This window comes from Chiloscyllium punctatum, chromosome 15 (genome assembly GCF_047496795.1).
Source record: "Chiloscyllium punctatum isolate Juve2018m chromosome 15, sChiPun1.3, whole genome shotgun sequence".
Lineage (NCBI taxonomy): Eukaryota > Metazoa > Chordata > Chondrichthyes > Orectolobiformes > Hemiscylliidae > Chiloscyllium > Chiloscyllium punctatum.
In genome coordinates this window covers 14,347,156-14,361,668 of record NC_092753.1, presented here as the reverse complement: position 1 = coordinate 14,361,668, position 14,513 = coordinate 14,347,156, and the positions used below count along the sequence as shown (strand labels likewise).

Here is a 14,513-nt window from a genome sequence, read left to right as displayed (position 1 = left end):
TAGGGCAGCACGGTGGCACAGTGGTTAGCACTGCTGCCTCACAGCGCCAGAGACCTGGGTTCAAATCCCGCCTCAAGCAACTGTCTGTGTGAAGTTTGCACATTCTCCCCGTGTCTGCGTGGGTTTCCTCCAGGTGCTCTGGTTTCCTCCCACAGTCACAAAAATGTGCAGGTTAGGTGAATTGGCCATGCTAAATTGCCCGTAGTGTTAGCTGAAGGGGTAAATGTAGGGGAATGGGTCTGGGTGGGTTGCTCTTCGGAGGGTCGGTGAGGACTTGTTGGGCTGAAGGGCCTGTTTCCACACTGTAAGTAATCTAATCTAATCTAACCATGGGAAAAGGAGGAGCGGGGGAACGTGGTTGGGATGCTGTTTGGAGGGTCAGTGTGAAATTGATGGACCAAATGGTCTTCTCCAAATGGTCTTCTTCCATACTGTAGGAATTCAGTAGGAATTCATAAAGGAAAAGATCAGTGGATGGGTCACTGATGGGATAGTCTTTTCAAAGGAACAACATAGGTATGAGAATCCAATACTCCTCGATTCTATAATTGGGCAATCAGCTCTTTAATATCACCAACTTTTTCTGTGCTCCTGTGCCTCCCCATGCTGCTGGAAGATGTTTACATCCCCAAGCAAGTTCTACGTACAGCGGTAGCCTGTCGAAAGACCCGCACTCCAAACTCAGATTCATGGGTGCTGTCAGACATGAAATCCCGCAAAATCAATCACAAGTCCAGAACTAGAGGGCATAGGTTTAGGGTGAGAGGGGAAAGATATAAAAGAGACCTAAGGGGCAACTTTTTCACATAGAGGGTAGTGCAGGTATGGAATGAGCTGCCAGAGGAAGTGTTGGAGGCTGGTACAATTGCAACATTTAAGAGGCATTTGGATGGGTATATGAATAGGAAGGATTTGGAGGGATATGGGCAGGGTGCTGGCAGGTGGGACTAGATAAGGTTGGGATATCTGGTCGGCATGGACAGGTTGGGACCGAACGGTCTGTTTCCATGCTGTATATCTTTATGACTCTAAGTGGGAAACACGAGCTAATAATCAATGCCAATGGAGCTGCGGGCAGGAAATGGGCACTGTGACAACAAATGGTTTCAGAAACCTGCTCTGCAGGCAAGCCATCAGTGGAGATCACCATGCACAACAGGAAGGGATAACTTCACATGTGGCACTTGTGACAGACCTTGCTGTCAACTAACGTATACATCCACCAGAAGACATGGATTGGTTGGACCGAAGGACCTGTTTTGGCACTGTATGTATGACTCTTTAGTGCAGCAGATGTTTGCATCTGACCTCACCATAGCTCTGAGGCTGCATTCCCGTCATCTCCCACAGATGGAAAGATGTGAATCAGTCACTCCAACAGAAATTATTATATGGAAGTTGAACTGTCACTCCACCTCAGTTAGATTTCTGTCACTAATATTCTTGAATGCAAGATGTCCAGGAGAGAAAATGGGGGAGTGATGGCATCGATTATTGACAGCAGCACAGTGCTGGAGAGAAAGGATGTTCCAGGTGGGTCAAGAATAGAATTGAATTGAGTTAAGGCAAAAAAAACGTACAATTTTCAGTGTAGTCTAGAGGCTACAACTAGTGAGAAAAATGTGATGTAGGGGAACAAATTTGCAAGGACATTACAGAGAGGTGAAAATATTACAGAGTAGTGAGCACAGAGATCTTTAATTATCCAAATAGATGCTGGGATATTAATGTTATGGCCTCAGTACCCCAGGTGGCTCCAAATAGGTCAAACAAACTCTGAAGGGGGTTCCCCAAGGCTGACATGTAGAGAAGGTATTTTGATTTATGGGGCAGTCCAGAAATACAGGCCACAAAATAAAAGACAGTCACAAATAAATCCACAAGATGATTCTTTACTCAGAGATTGGTGAGAATGAAGTACTCACTCCCACAGTGAGTGGTGTGGTGAACTGAGGAAGTTGGATGTGCATGCATGTGGGAGAAAGGAATAGATGGGTTTGTTGATAAGGTGGGATGAAGGTAAGGTGGGAGGAGGTTCATGTGGATCGTGGACTCCAAAATAGACCTGTTGCTTCTCTCTCTCTGTGCCTCCAGGAGGTATCGAGTTTACTTCCCACTGACATTTTGTCTCCCTTTCTCCTTGGTACTCCTGACCAATAAATTTCAGACTAGCAAGGTTACAGAGTAGATACATTTGTGTGATTTTTAAAGTCAAGATTACATCTAAATCTTGAAAAGCGTGATTCACCCTGACGGAATTACCTTGATTTCCATTCAAGAAGGAATGAGATAAGATATATAATTGTAAATCATTCAAACGAGTCACATTTTTGAATGGACTTAAAGGTATTTGTAGATGCCACCAATGTGGTCACATCTTCAGAAGCATAGTTACATGTTTATAGACTTACTATAGGAATAATAGTTGTGTGAAGGAACTGGACTTACCTTTTTACATGGACAGTTCTTGGAGATACAAAAGTCACCCTGTACATTCCAAGCAGCATTGTGAAGTACATCATTCACGTTTACTCTTTAGTAAAAATATTCAGCAGGTTGCTAAGGAGGCCAGTGTGTAACATTGATCAGTAATCACCAGCTGTGCTTTGTTCATGATTGGTGTGCCAAATACAATTTGCATTGACCCACGAGAAGATTCCTTGCCAATGAAATGTCAGCTCAACTAAAAAGAGAAGTATCGGCATGAGGCCTGTGCAAAACTGAGAATCTAGACTGAATACTGTCTCGGTATTTCTCCTCAATCTGTTTACCGTCTCAAATCCAGGACAGACATTCCTTGCTCCTTGAGGTGTGCTTGCAGCGATGAGCAGGAGAATGAGGTAAGATACATTTACCGAACAATCGAATTTGCTTGAGAATAGGTTGGAAGTTAAAGTGCCTGCCTCCTTGAAGTGACATCACGTAAGGGGGAATCACCTTGCACACTGTTGGTAAATTATCAGACAAGGGCTCTCTCCAATCGCTCTTCTAGGAGCCCTGAGGGCCTACAGCAAAACGGCAAAGTGTCCCATTCATTTTACGGTCCATCCAGTCTCTGCCAGCTGAAGAGAGGAACCTGAGCCAGGTTTCAGGTCTGACCATAGCCTGAGACTAGATCACTGGGCAGTTCAGACCAAACTTGGGGAGAATAGGGCGAGGGAGGAGTGGGCAGGGTGCTCTTCAATAAAAGACCCATTGTCGAGCCTTGTATTAGCCCCTGTTTTGCTTCTTTTTTTGAATGAGCATTCATACTTTACCTTAAAATTGAACAGGGTGAATAATTAGCAGCAAGGGCAGGAGGACACAGGTTTAAGACAATGGGTACACAAAGCAGAAAGGGAGTGGAAGAAAAATTGTTTAACTCAGCAAGTTACAGTGATGAGGAAAGCACTGCCTTGAAAGGTAGTGGAAGCAGGTTTAACAACAAAGAGGAGTTGGAAAAAGGTTTGAACAGTAACCATTTGAAGGGACTTTAGGAAAAGGCCAGGGAAGTGGGATTAATTAGATAGCTCTTTCAAAGAGCTGGCATAGTCATGACAGGCCAAGTGGACACCTTTCATTCTGAATCATTCAATAATCCAATGATCTTCCTGTGCAAGGTTCAAATTGATATTTAATTTTACCTGTAAGACAAAAAGTAGAGATAGTTCATAATTCAGTTTTTTTTTCTTGCTTCTGTCAACCTGCGAATGTTGCCATTGGGGCTGAAGTTTCAAAGACTGATCTTAAAATACATTTTCTCAGGTAAAAAGCCCCTGAGACCCAAATGGTTCTTCGGGCAGAGCCTTACCGAGGGAGCTGGCAGTCTGCAAAACACTTTTAATCTCAGGTAAAGAATTGCCCTGATAAATGGGGTGGCATGGTGGCTCAGTGGTTAGCACTGCTGCCTCACAGCACCCGGGCTGAAAATGTGTTGCTGGAAAAGCGCAGCAGGTCAGGCAGCATCCAAGGAACAGGAGAATCGGTGTTTTGGGCATAAGGAATGAAGAAGGGCTTATGCCCGAAACGTCGATTCTCCTGCTCCTTGGATGCTGTCTGACCTGCTGCGCTTTTCCAGCAACACATTTTCAGCTCTGATCTCCAGCATCTGCAGTCCTCACTTTCTCCTCACAGCACCCGGGACCTGGGTTCAATTCCAGCCTCAGGCAACCGTCTGCATGGAGTTTGCATATCCTCCCCGTGTCTGTGTGGGTTTCCTCCCACGTTCCAACAGAGCCATAGGGAGAGGCTGAACAGGCTGGGGCTGTTTTCCCTGGAGCATCAGAGGCTGAGGGGTGACTTTATAGAGGTTTACAAAATTATGAGGGGCATGGATAGGATAAATAGGCAAGGTCTTTTCCCTGGGGTGGGGGAGTCCAGAACTAGAGGGCATAGGTTTAGGGTGAGAGGGGAAAGATATAAAAGAGACCTAAGGGGTAACTTTTTCAAGCAGAGGGTGGTACAGGTATGGAATGAGCTGCCAGAGGAAGTGTGGAGGCTGGTACAATTACAACATTTAAGAGGCAACTGGATGGGTATATGAATTGGAAGGGTTTGGAGGGATATGGGCCGGGTGCTGGCAGGCGGGACTAGATTGGGTTGGGATATCTGGTTGGCATGGACAAGTTGGACCGAAGGGTCTGTTTCCATGCTGTCCATCTCTATGACTCCATGAGCAGGACAGGTGAATTGGCTATGCTAAATTGCCCATAGTGTTAGATGCATTAGTCAGGGGGAAATGTGTCTGGGTGGGTTACTCTTTGGAGGGTCAGTGTGGACTTGTTGGGCTGAAGGGCCTGTTTCCACACTGGAGGGAATCTGATCTAACCAGGTTAGCAGATAGTCTCAGATAAGAGGAGGAGGAGGTGATAGCCTAGTGGTATTATCGCTGGAATGTTAATCCAGAGACCCAGAGAATGTTCTGGGACCTGTCTTCAAATTCTGCCATGGCGGACAGTGGAATTCATTTTTTTAAAAAAATCCCTCTACTTTGGGAAATACCCCGGGAGAGTTCACAAAACCTATTGAGTTTTTTCCCTTCAACTAGCGCTTCCCAAGTGGAAAAATATTGAAACTTGCCTACCCAGAGAATTCTGATGATGCAGGTAACACCTAGTTTATCAGGACCAACACCGCCTTTAGACCATCCAGCTCTTGTATGGAAATCCCAGTTCAGCAGAGTGTAAATGGGCAGATGAATTATTCGAATGCATGCAGCTCCCTTGGTCCGTCTCCACAGTGTCCTCAAATGCTGAGCAGCGCACTCCTGTTATAGCCTCAGTACCCCGGGTGGCTCCAAATAGGCTGAGCAAACTCTGAAGGGGGTTCCCCAGGGTTGACATGTAGAGAAGATATTTCGATTTGTGGGGAAGTCCAGAAATACCGGCCATAAAATGTAAGGGAGTCACGAATAAATCCAAGAGGTGATTCTTTACTCAGAGAGTGGTGAGAACGAAGAACTCGCTCCCACGGTGAGTGGTTGTGGTGAACTGAGGAAGTTGGATGTGTGTGCATGGGGGAGAAAGGAATTGATGGATTTGTTGATAAAGGTGAGATGAAGGTAAAGCGGGAGGAGGTCCATGTGGATCATGGACCCCAAAATAGACCTGCTGCCCCTCTCTCTGTGCCTCCAGGAGGTATCAAGTTTACTTCCCATAACACTTTTTCTCCTCGGCGTATCTGCCACATCTTCCCCCCACCCCTCCCCCAACCCCATCCATGAAACTGCATTTCATTAGCCCATTTCCCCCATCCCACCTATACATTCAAGTGGATCCCCCCCATCTCTTTGTCTCTTTCTCTCTCTCCGTCTCTCTCCGCATCGCCTGGCTGCATTGCGCCAATCAGACTGAGGTGATGTGGTCAACCACCCGGGTGCCATCCAAGTCCACCATTTCCATGCACTCGACCTCGCTGTGGTTTTCTGGGCTCTTCCTCTCCGCTTGCTTCTTGGAAGGCGGAACAAAGGTCAGGAGCACGGGCAGAATGGCAAAGCAGTGGAGAAAGGTGAAAAGGGCTATAAGAAACAGACACCTGAATAGTGTGCAGATCAGGTTCGAAGGCACCGAACTAAGGGGGATTATACCAACCATGTAGCAAAAGTTGCTCTGCAAAATGGCCACTCCATGCAGTTCCAAAGCATTTTTAACCCACTTCGTCCTTGTCAGGTCTTTACCCAGGACAAATGTTGATAGGAACGGTGCACAGTTGTCGATGGTGTAGTTTATCCCGTAAATTAAGCAGAGGACAGAGATACAGTCCAGTTCTACATCCCATAGGCTCATAAAGCCAGCAACTCCAAACTCCACTGAGGCCACGGTCAGACTGAGCCAGACATTCAGCAGAGGGTTCACCACCAAGAAACCAGAGAAGAAGAGGACAAACAGAGCACTGATGCACGAGTTCTGCAGAGGTGCTCCCACCGATGAAGCATACCGGTCCATGTATATAAACGACGGGTTGAAAATCATAAATTTCACCTTGTAGGTCAGGGACAGTTTCCTCAGTGTCTCCAGCAGATCATAAATCTCTTCCCTGGTGTTCTCTGCTGTCTTGGCCACGAGATACATGCGTGAGGCCACCACCTCCAGCTCACTGTTGACCTTCCTCACCAGTATGATATCATCGGAGAATTGGGAATACTGTGGCGTCTTTAGGAAGGAATTCCGCAGGGTCTCTAGGAAGTAGCTACGAGACACTGGAGGGGTAACATTCAATTTTTTAAGGTAATTTAAGTATGTTTCGAACCAAGAAATTCTGACAAAGCCCCCGGTGATTTCTAACAAATCCTCCTGGACGCTGGCATTCCAGTATTCAATGGGTTCATAAATATAAAAGCCAATGACGGGGCTATAGCTACTGAAGTATCTCTGCTGGACGGTGCTATACGAGACAGTTCGAGACTCAGTGGCCACCACATTGCTGAGGTCCAGACCTTCACTGATCTGCAGGTAGCCCATTAAGGCAAAGGAGATATAAACCAGATAAAACAAAACCACAAAAGGCTTGACATAAGTGTTTGTAATCCAATCACAATAATACTGCTTCAGAAACCAAAGCAGGAACTGACTTTCATAGGGGCTTGTGTCGTTTGAGCTGGCTGCCTCCTCACTGAACTTGGACATCATGATAAACCGATACCAGGCTGGTTTTGCTTGCAGATCATCTGGTTTGGGCACTTTTCTACAAAAGAGACTGTGCTGGTAATTATTTTCTAAGTAACCAGTGAAGACCAGATTGGAGCCATAGAATGCCATCAGGTAGAGGTAGTTAAAAAGCACGGATATGCATGTGTTCACACAGAACTCCTTCACTGCTTCTATATTGGTGAAGGGACTGGCGCCAATGCCAAACGTCACCATGTACATGGCAGTGGTGAGTGTAATGGGCAGCATGGTGTCAGCGTACACATTGGCAATCCTCTCCTTCACATGCTGATCCTCCATGGTCTCCCTCCACGATGAGAGCATTTCAAACATGCCGTAGAGTCCATGTCCTGAGGAAAGGAAGACAGGCTTGTATTAACATCAGAGAATTGGAAGCCAGCCAGAAAACCTGTTTGGTGCAGGGGGGAGGTCCCAGCGTACTGTGCAAACCTGATCTACCAAACCTACCCTGCACGAAATGAGGCCTGTGCATGTGCCCAGGTTCTCACCCTCTCCCACATGAGAAGGCAGCTGTAATGCCTGAGCCTTGTCCTTTGCTTGTTAATCCTGCCATGTGCAGTGGTAGATTTTGACCTTTGGCTGTCTGTTCTAGGATGAAGTGCTCATCTTTCTCACCCTCACCAATAATTTTGAGAACCCACCCCATTTCAGAATCAGAAAATTATTACAGTGTTGTGCAAGGCTATTCAGCCCATTTTTTTTGTGTGCCAAGGTCTCCATAGATTGGTGCCGTTGCTTTGCTCTTTTGCCCTCACAAATGCCTCAGTTAAACCTGCCTCCACCAAGCTTCCTGGCATTGCATTCCGGACCCCAATTGCTTGCTGTGTACACTGCACTTGCTTCATTTACAAACTACTTTAAATCTGAGTGTCCTCTCATTCTTGATTCTTTTATGAGTGCAACAGTTTCTCCCTATCTACTCTGTCTCGGCCCATTGTGATTTTGATAACTCTGATCAAATTTCTCTTCAGCCTTCTCCTGTCCCAGGGAAACAGTGTCACTAATGCTCCAAACTGAAGCTTCCCAACCATTCATTCTTCTGCACTCTCCAAAATATTCCCATTCTTCCTGGCATTCAGCATTGTACACAATACTCCAGTTGAAGTCTACGTAACAACTTATTTGATTTTAGCACCACTCCTTTGCTTTTGAATCTGCCGTCAGTTGGGGAGGTTTGGACAAAAGGCTTCAAGAGGCCACAATTGAGTTTGCAGTGCTCTAACAAACCCTGAACTCAGGATTGTTCATTTGAGGCCCACAAATGCCTCTTGGCTGGGCCGCCTCACCTCCATCACCTGGGCAATTGTTCAGTGGCATTCTAAACGTGTTGACAGCTACATTGGCAAGCAATGTAAGGTCACCAGTCAAGTTCATAACATGGTTCATTTGTGCTTGCAGAAAGTGTACAAGGCTACAGAGAGAGTTGTTCCACCCGATGGCCTGCCTCCTTTTCATGCCTGGCTGTTCTTGGAATGGGACAATTATGGGAAAGGCCCATCTGGTTCACTGACTTTTTTTAGGGAAGGAAATTGGCCATCTTAACTAGTTCTGTCCTACATGTAACTCCAGATCCCCAACTGCCTGTTCGCCAGAAGCTTGCCGTTGTTTACTTGGCTTGTCAATCATCGCTAAGCTCAATCACCCAAGGCTTTTCAATGGCTCTCAGATTTGATTTTCAAGATGTGTTGCCACATGGGTACCACCTTGTCACCACTGGCCTCAACTCCCTACTCAAGCCTCAAATGTTGGTGCATCACAAGCCTTGAAAGTCAACTGGTCTCGGGTCTCAAACAACCACCAATCAGAGGCATCAAAAACAAGAGGTCACAGGCTTCAAACACTACAGGCCAGAAAATACTTACACTGGCTTCAAACCGAAATAGGCCACAGGCCTCAACCATCAATGGGTTTTAGACTGACACATGTAGCTTTTAAGCTATAAATAACCATCAGTCAAAGGTATCAGACAACAAGGGGACAAAGGCCTCAAACATCAGAAGGCCAGAGGCCTCAGTGGTTAGAGGCCCCATTAATGCTTTCCAAAATTTCTTTCATATATCTTTTACAATACTTTCTAGCATTGTCTCCTCTACTGATGTTAGGCCAACTGGTATATAATTCTCTATTACTTCTCTCCCTCCCTCTTTAAACATTGGGTTACATTTGCCAACCTTCCAATGTGTAGGGACTGCACCAGTGTCGAAAGAGTTTTGGAAGATGACCAGTAATACACCCAATATTTCCATGCATTTTAATTTCTCGAATTTTTGACTGTGAGGGACCTACATTTGCCTTCATAGTAACAAAATACCAACTTCCAAACAGTGTGGAAACAGGCCCTTCGACCCAACAAGTCCACACCGACCCGCCAAAGCCCAACCCAGCCAGACCCATTCTCCTACATTTACCCCTTCACCTAACACTACGGGCAATTTAGCATGGCCAGTTCACCTGACCTGCACATCTTTGGATTGTGGGAGGAAACCGGATCACCCGAAGGAAACCCACGCAGACACGGGGAGAATATGCAAGCTCCACACAGTAAGTCGCCTGAGGCGGGAATTGAACCCGGATCTCTGGCGCTGTGAGGCAGCATTGCTAACCACTGTGCCACTGTGCTGCCCACTATTATGCATAGTGTATTAGCAAGGACTGAGAATTACTTGACAGACAAGAAACAGGGAGTGAGAATAAATGGATCTCTTTCTGGGTGGCAGGCAGTGATGAATGGGGTACCATAGGGAACAGTGCTGGGCCTTAGCTATTCACGACGTACAGTCGGTTCTGCTATAACGTGCATTTCTTCAACGGGAATTGGCTATAATGTGATTGAAGAATTTAGACTATTATTTGTAGAAGGTGAACTTTGCTTACCTGAATTGGATATAACACGATTCAGGCCCCATTAGTTTAAATGGTGTTGCTATTACACAATTTTCTTATAATGCAGAGCGGAACTGTCACATTATATCAGAACTGACTGTATAAAAATGACCTGGACGAAGGAACCAAATGCAACATTTCCAAGTTTGCTGCTGACTCAAAACTGGACAGGATTGTGAGTTGTGAGCAGGATGCAAAGAAGCTTCAAGGTGACTTAGACAAGTTGAGTGACTGGGGAACACACATGGCATGTGCAGTACAATGTGGTTAAATGTGAAGTTGTGAAAAACAGAAAGTCAAAGTATTGTTTAAATAGTGACGTATTGAGAAGAGTGGATGTAGGACCTCTTCCATCAGGCAGAAGGTACAGAAGCTTGAACACATGCACCAACAGGTTCAAGAACAGCTTCTTCCCTGCCATTATAGACTGCTGAATGGACTCACTCTGTCTCAGCATCCTAAGATCTGTATGTCCTTGTTTGCTATGATCTGTCTGTACTGTTCGCAAAACAGAGCTTTTCACTGTACTACGGTACATGTGACGACAATAAACCAAATCAGATACAAGAGATCTGGGGTTCTTTTACAATGAAAACTGACAGATAGGTGCAGCAGGCAGTTAAGAAATCAAATGATCTATTGGCCTTCATTGCAACAAAATCTGTGTTCAGAGTCATAGAGATGTACAGCATGGAAACAGACCCTTCGGTCCAACCTGTCCATGCTGACTAGATATCCCAACCCAATCTAGTCCCACCTGCCAGCACCTGGCCCATATCCCTCCAAACCCTTCCTATTCATATACCCATCCAAATGCCTCTTAAATGTTACAATTGTGCCAGCCTCCACCACTTCCTCTGGCAGCTCATTCCATAGGCATACCACCCTCTGTGTGAAAAAGTTGCCCCTTAGGTCTCTTTTATATCCTTCCCCTCTCACCCTAAACCTATGCCCTCTAGTTCTGGACTCCCCAACCCCAGGGAAAAGACTTTGCCTATTTAACCCATCCATGCACCTCATAATTTTGTAAACCTCTATAATCAAGTTTCACAACATCTTTCCGATAGGAAGGAGACCAGAATTGCACGCAATATTCCAACAGTGGCCTGTACAGCCACAACATGACCTCCCAACTCCTCTACTCAATACTCTGACCAATAAAGGAAAGCATACCAAATGCCTTCTTCACTATCATATCTACCTGCAACTCCACTTTCAAGGAGCTATGAACCTGCACTCCAAGGTCTCTTTGTTCAGCAACACTCCCTAAGACCTTACCATTAAGTGTATATGTCCTGCTAAGATTTGCTTTCCCAAAGTGCAGCACCTCACATTTATCTGAATTAAACTCCATCTGCCACTTCTCAGTCCATTGGTACATATGGTCTAGATCCTGTTGTAATCTGAGGTAACCCTCTTTGCTGTCCACTACACCTCCAATTTCGGTGTCATCTGCAAACTTACTAACTGTACCTCTTATGCTCACATCCAAATCATTTACTGAAAATACACAGGGCCTTGGTGTTACACAGGGCCTTGGTGAGACCATGCCTGGAGTTTTGGTCTCCCTACCTAAGAAAGAATATACTTGCTGGAGAGGGAGTATACTGAGGTTCATTAGGCTGATACTGGGCTTGGCAGGACTGTTCTTGAGAAGTGAATAGTTTGGCTTAACCTGTATTCTCTATAAGTTAGAAAAATGAGAGGAGAGCTGATTGAAATATACAAAATTCTAACAGGGCTGGCCAGACTAGATACAAGAAGGATGTTCTCCCGAGTTGGGAAACCTAGTTCTCTTATCCTGAGACTGTCTCAGAATAAGAATAGACTATTTAGGGCTGAATGAGGAAAATTTCTTCAAAGAACAATCTCGTTTCCCAATGGAAGGAAATCTGCTGTCTTTACCTGATCGGGCCTACATGTGATTCCGCCGACTCACGGCGATGTGGTTTACTCTGAACTATGCTCTGAAATGGCCCTAGCAAGCCAGTCAGTTCAAGGTAGCTAGGAATTTGCGATAAGCGCTGCCCTTGCCAGCAGCACTCATTTCCCATGAAGGGATAAAGAAATAGAACAGAGAAATGCTAATACTAACCAGAAATGTAGCAACTGGAAAAAAAAACAAAAAGAAAACAAACTGCAGATGCTGGAAGTCTGAAACAGAAATTGCTGGAACACTCAGCAAGTCTGTCAGTTTCTGTGGAGAGAAAGCAGAACTGCACTCTGAAGAAGGATCATTGGACTCAAAGCATTAACTCTTTCTCTCCGCATATTACTGCCAGACCTGTTGAGAATCTGTAGGGGATGGGCACAACTGAAATGTGGAGCTTCTTCAAGGAACAGCTACTGCATGTCCTGGATAAGTATGTACCGTCAGGCAGAGAGGAAGTTGTGGAATTCTCTACCAGAGAAGGTCGTGGAGGCTAGGTCACTGAATATATTCAAGGAAGATGTTTGACATTTGCATTATTATTGCTGAAACCCCTACCATCAAGATCCTGGGGGTTACCATTGACCAGAAGCTGAACTAGCCAACCATATTAACAGAGTGGCTGCAAGAGTAGGTCTGAAGCCAGGAATTCCAAGTTGAATGGCTCATTTCCTCTCACGAAAGTCTTCACGTAAGTTACAAGGCACAGGTCAGGAATGTGATGTAATATTCTCCACTTGCCTGGTAATAGTGCTGCAACAACACACAGAACATGCTGACATCCTGGAGAAACCCACCATCTTCATTAACTCCTATCCACCACCAATCTACAGTTGCAATAGTGTGTATCATCTACAAGATTTAATGCAGCAACTCACCAAGGCTCTACCGACAGCACCTTCCAAATGCATGACTACCACCGTCTAGAAGGTATCACCTGCAAGATCCCCTCCGAGCTACTCACCGTCCTGACTTTGAACGAAATGACCATTTCTTCACTGTCTCTGGGTCAAAATACTGGAACTCCCTCTCTATACCCCAAGAACGGTAGTAGCTCAAGAGGGTAGCTCACCACCACCTTTCAAGGGAAATTAGGGTCGGACAATAAATAGTGGCCCAGCTAGTGACACCCATATGCATGAATTAATAACTTAAAGCAACTCAATATCAGGGACCTCCTGTTTGCTAACCACTGGGATAAAAGGACAGTTAATAAGACCTCATACTTTCTTTTCCCTCCCAAAAGTAGTTTGAATAGCAGGATCATTGTTCAGCAAGCGAGTTTTGCAGTTTGATTTTGACCTTGGCCAGGGAAGTGACAGAAATCCCTCACACAGCCAGTGACCAAAATAAGAATATAGAGTGATGGACAGGATTCAGAGATGAGGTGCTGTGCTTTAACAGTAATATGCCAAACCAAAATCATTGGAATACTTGGAAAGTTTCCCAGTACCAGCTATTGGCAACTGCAGTCTAGACAGGCCATCTGTGGACCTTCAATTCACACAGATTCTTTTGTACTGCTTCACTGCCCATCTCAGTTTACTTTTAAACACACAACAGCTTCTGCTACATTTACCACAGAAAAAAACTCAAGAAATGAAATGAGTCATAAATTGTTTGACCTTGCTCAGGCAGAGGAATGGAATAAATTGATATCCGTTAACAGAACGTAGATTCCACAATGGCTGTTTCTACTTTGTAGATCCAATGAGGACACATGCAGCTTCAGATTAACTTACACTCTCACTTGAGGTAAGACAGTGGTGGTAATGTCACTAGTAATCTAGAGGCCCAAGTGATTGCTGTCAGGACATGGGTTCAAATCCCACCAAGGCAGCTGGTGGAATTTGTAACAAATAAATAAATCCGGAATGGAAATCTACTCATAGGGTCACCCATACGGAAACAAACCCTTCAGTCCAACCAGTCCACACCGACCAAAAACGCAAACTCAACTAGTCCCACCATCCTGCACTTGGCCCATATTCCTCCAAACATTTCTGATTCATGTACTTATCCAAATGTCTTTTAAATGTTGTAACTGTGCCCGCACCCACCACGTCCTTTGGAAGTTGGTTCCACGCATGAACCATTCTCTGTGTAAAACATTTGTAATGGTGGCCATGACAACTATCATTAAAAGTTGTGAAAACCTATCTCGTTTCCCAATGGAAGGAAATCTGCTGTCTTTACCTGATCGGGCCTACATGTGATTCCGCCGACTCACGGCGATGTGGTTTACTCTGAACTATGCTCTGAAATGGCCCTAGCAGGCCAGTCAGTTCAAGGTAGCTTGGAATTTGCGATAAGCGCTGCCCTTGCCAGCAGCACTCATTTCCCATGAAGGGATAAAGAAATAGAACAGAGAAATGCTAATGCTAACCAGAAATGTAGCAACTGGAAAAAAAAAACAAAAAGAAAACAAACTGCAGATGCTGGAAGTCTGAAACAGAAATTGCTGGAACACTCAGCAAGTCCGTCAGTTTCTGTGGAGAGAAAGCAGAACTGCACTCTGAAGAAGGATCATTGGACTCAAAGCATTAACTCTTTGT

General features: G+C 45.2%; 1 protein-coding gene across 2 annotated transcripts in view; it reads right to left on the bottom strand.

The window, feature by feature from the left end:
* ptchd1 (patched domain containing 1) overlaps nt 1-14,513 on the bottom strand; it is a 45,967-nt gene that overhangs the window by 8,689 nt on the left and 22,765 nt on the right. Inside the window, exons 3-4 of one of the 2 annotated variants that reach the window (XM_072584689.1) lie at nt 5,063-7,474; nt 2,449-3,623 (exon numbers count right to left, since the gene is read on the bottom strand). In XM_072584689.1, coding sequence (XP_072440790.1) covers nt 5,823-7,474 — 1,652 coding nt within the window. In that variant the 3' untranslated portion in view covers nt 2,449-3,623; nt 5,063-5,822. The remainder of the gene's footprint in view (nt 1-2,448; nt 3,624-5,062; nt 7,475-14,513) is intronic. The other variant, XM_072584690.1, reaches the window with a different exon arrangement.